Below are 3,830 nucleotides of genomic sequence, written 5' to 3'. Positions count from 1 at the left end.
CCCTGGATGTGTTTAGAAAAGACTGGACGTGGCACTCAGTGCCATGGTTTAGTTGATGAAGAGGTGTTAGGTCATAGGTTGGACTAGATGATCTTAAAGGTCTTTTCCAACCTAGTTCATTCTGTGATTCTGTGAAAAGTATTTGTCTTGAGGTGATCCTCCTTCCTCTGGGTGGCTTGGGGCAGGTGGTTTACCCCTCTTCACCTTTTCTTCCCACTCCATAAACAGGGGTAATACTGAATCCTTCCACAAAGGGCCACTGCTCCAGTGTGCAGACATGTTATCAGCAATGTTTTAGCACAAAAGAGGAAATCCCATGCTATGGGTTCTATGGGAAAAGCAGAGTGCCTGACTTGCTCATCTGCTCCTCCACCTTCTCCCTAAGTAGGAAGTACTAGGAAGAACTCCCATTTTCCCTTCTGTTCCCATTTCCCCATCAACCAGGTCCAAGTTTAGCAGCAAGAGCAGATAATATAATTTTTGAGTTGTTTGTTCAGCACTCCAAGAGAACACGTGGCCTACAAAACGAAGACGAAGGTATGATTGCTCCTCCTCCAACCTCATATACTGGTGGCTAATCTACTCACTAACTTCTCTGAAAAGTCAGTGGAGGAGAAACCTCTTTTTTGCAGACTTAGGTTAATTTATCATTAGAGAGAGCACTTCTAATTTATCATTAGAAGACTGGAAGTCAGCAAGATTCAGCCTAATATTGTGCAAATAGAATCATAGAATCCTAGAACATGCTGAGTTGGACAGGACTGATGAGAATTATTGAGTCCAGCTCCTGGCCCTGCACAGGACACCTCATGAATCACACCATGTGCCTGAGCCAAAAGGTCAAACATAGATGTATTACAGACTGACCATGAAGGAGCAGCAAGTAATAATATCCTTCTGTTCATCAAGAGATCTGTTCATCAAGAGAACAATCGACTCCAAGCTGGTTGTTCAGCTCAACAGCCTGCAAGACCCATGCAGAATGCACAACCATAAACCAATGTGAGACAAGAAATATGGAATTGTCATTTGTCACAGATTACAGAACTTGCAAACCTTGGAAACTAAGTCTCTTACTCACTAACCTCTGGCTGTGCCAGTGGTACTTCTGAGTTACTAGGTTCCCTGTATGTCAGATAAATATTCGTTTCCAGAGACAAACAATTGTCATTGCAGGAAGAGTGAAAACATGTTCTTTAACATGAGTTAGGTAACTCATGTGAAAATCAGAGAGAAAATAAGGGGATTTGTAGCTATATAGTTGGGATCGTGACGAGCAGCAGGCAAGGGAGTCCTCAGGTTTTTTTCTGCTGTGACTGAATCCCTAAGTGACCCCCACTGACTCAAGCAGAGTAGAAGCAGTCACTGCTCTGTAGGGGTTGCTTCAGCCTGCAGGGACTGCTAATACATGTAAATCAAACATGCAGAGAGCTGCCTGTGGACAAGGCCTCAGTATGTGTTTGGGAGTGGATGAACTGGGAAAGAGATGTACAGCATTTCATGCTGTATCTGAGAACGCATTGATTGAGCCCATACATACATGGTGAAATAGGCACTTCTGCTAACGACAAATACAAACCCTACATTTCACACTTGGGCCTCCTATTCAATGTGTATTTCCCCCAGGAACTTCAACAGCTTTTGGTGTACATGTAATATGTAACATATCTTGTATTCTGTATTTATTTGCTGCACAGCTGCACAAATATCACACTTAGAAGAATATAGTTTAATCACTTGAAAACGTAGTCTTTATAGAGTGATGAACAAACCATTTCTATTCCTTGCTTTTCAAACCAGCAATGCTGAAATGTCCAGCAGAGATGTCTCATTTTTATTTCCAGATGTTTTCTACATCGAGTGATAATATTCAAGTAGTAGTTCTACTTCCAATTCTGACATGAAAGAGTGCAGCTTCATTGAGTTCAATGGCAGAACCAACTCATAGGAGCCCATGTGAGTAAAGTGATTTTTAGTGACTGCTTGCAGATCTGGATCAAATCTTACTATACTGCAGGAAAGATACATATCATTTTATGTGTTGCAATTTTCATTTTTTCAGTTCAGAGATCTCAGCTCAATCCTCACTTGTTCTTTTGAGACTTGTAACAACAAGTATAGGAGACATGTGCAGAAACCTGGGATGTAAATGGTGCCATAATACAAGTCTATGGTGTGCTGTCCATAGATGTCATTAGCTTCAATGCAGCAGACAGGAATTTCTGGAGGCAGGAGGATACATTTTGTGGTTTCTCTTTCTTCTGCGTGGCAAAGATTACAGAGACCCATCCCCACATTTGGCAAAAAAATCTCAATAATTTATTGCTATCTTCATGCTGTTTTACAAACACTTTTTGAAATGCTGAAGTTAAATAAACATGCAAAACTAAAATATACATGAAAATTACTGATTTTTAATGAACAGAAATGCATCTGATTAAATAGCACAGATGAGCCTAGCCTAGGATATAATAGTTCAGGTGGAAAGGACTTACAGAGATAATTTAGTTTAGCTGCCTGACCACTTCAGGGCTGACTAGGAGTTAAAGGCAATTATGAAGGGCTTTGGCCAGAGGCACTGACAGGCATGGGGCATCAACCACCTTTCTAGGAAGTCTGTGAGCATTTCATCATTCTCGCAGTAGAGAAATGCTTCCGAATATCCAGACCAGAGAGGAGGTGAGCACCTCCCTCTGCATGTCACCTCCTCAGGAAGCTGTACAGAGCAATGAGGTCACTTCTCAGCCTCCTTCTCTCCAAACTAGACAAACCCAGAGCCCTCAGCTGCTCCTCACAAGATGTGTCTTCCAGCCCTTCCACCAGCTCTGCCGTCCTTCTCTGGACCATTCAAGGACCTTCCCCGTCCTTCTCAAACTCTGGGGCCCTGCACAGCACACAGGACTCAGGGTGAGGCCGCACCACGGCTGCATCCAGCAGGATGATCCCGATCCCAGCTGGTGCTGCCGTGTCTGATGCAGCCGGGATGGGGTTTGCCCTCCTGGCTGCCCGGGCACACACTGCTGACTCACACTGAGCTGCTGCCCACCAGCACCCCCAGATCCCTTGCTGCAGGGCTGCTCTCCACGTACTCCTCTCCCAGCTTATCCTTGTGCCCAGCTTTCCTGCGTCCCAGGGGCAGAATCTGTAATTGTTCTTGTTAACCTTCATGCCACTGATAACTACCCAGTGCTCCAATCTATTCGCATCCCTCTGGAAGGCCTCTTGTCTCTGAATACAGCCAAAGAGCATCTCCTAGTTTAGTGTTGTCAGTAAATGGTGCATTCCACTCCTGCATCCAGATCATTGATAAACTTGTGAACAGAACTGGTCCAGAATGAAGCCCTGGGGAATACCACTGGTGACAGCTCACCACGCAGATGTAGCCCCACACACTACAGCCCCTGAAGTTCTGACATTCAGCCAGTTCTTATTCCAGCACACTGTGCACCTGCTCATCAGAACTGCTTGTCCAGAAGGACATTGTGAGGGACAGTATTCAAAATCTTACTAAATATTACGAAAATCAAGAAAAGCTACAGCTACCACCTTCCCTTCATCCACTAGGCAAGCAACCTTATTGTAGAACGGCATCAAATTAATTAGACAGGACTTTCCATTTATGAACCCACAATAACTGCCTGGTGATTGCATTGTCCTTGAAATACCTTTTAATAACACCCAATTTGATTTCACAGGCATCCAGTCAAAACGGTTGTCTTCTAGATTCATTCAGCAGTGTAGAGTTACTGTGCATCCTTTTCCTATGTTGCTGCCTTTTACATCCCGTATCAGATATTGCTGAGTCATTCACAGGCTCTGGATAGAAATAC

General features: G+C 43.9%; 1 protein-coding gene across 1 annotated transcript in view; it reads right to left on the bottom strand.

Moving 5' to 3' along the window:
* Positions 1-2,871: 2,871 nt before the first annotated feature.
* The window catches only part of SLC35D2 (solute carrier family 35 member D2), a 46,171-nt gene continuing 45,212 nt past the window's right edge, over positions 2,872-3,830 (bottom strand). Inside the window, exon 12 of the mRNA XM_039566916.1 lies at positions 2,872-3,816. Coding sequence (XP_039422850.1) covers position 3,816 — 1 coding nt within the window. The 3' untranslated portion in view covers positions 2,872-3,815. The remainder of the gene's footprint in view (positions 3,817-3,830) is intronic.

This window comes from Corvus cornix, chromosome Z, assembly GCF_000738735.6.
Source record: "Corvus cornix cornix isolate S_Up_H32 chromosome Z, ASM73873v5, whole genome shotgun sequence".
NCBI classification, from domain to species: Eukaryota; Metazoa; Chordata; class Aves; order Passeriformes; family Corvidae; genus Corvus; species Corvus cornix.
The sequence above is the reverse complement of the archived record's forward strand: the minus strand, read 5'-3'. Positions and strand labels throughout refer to the sequence as shown.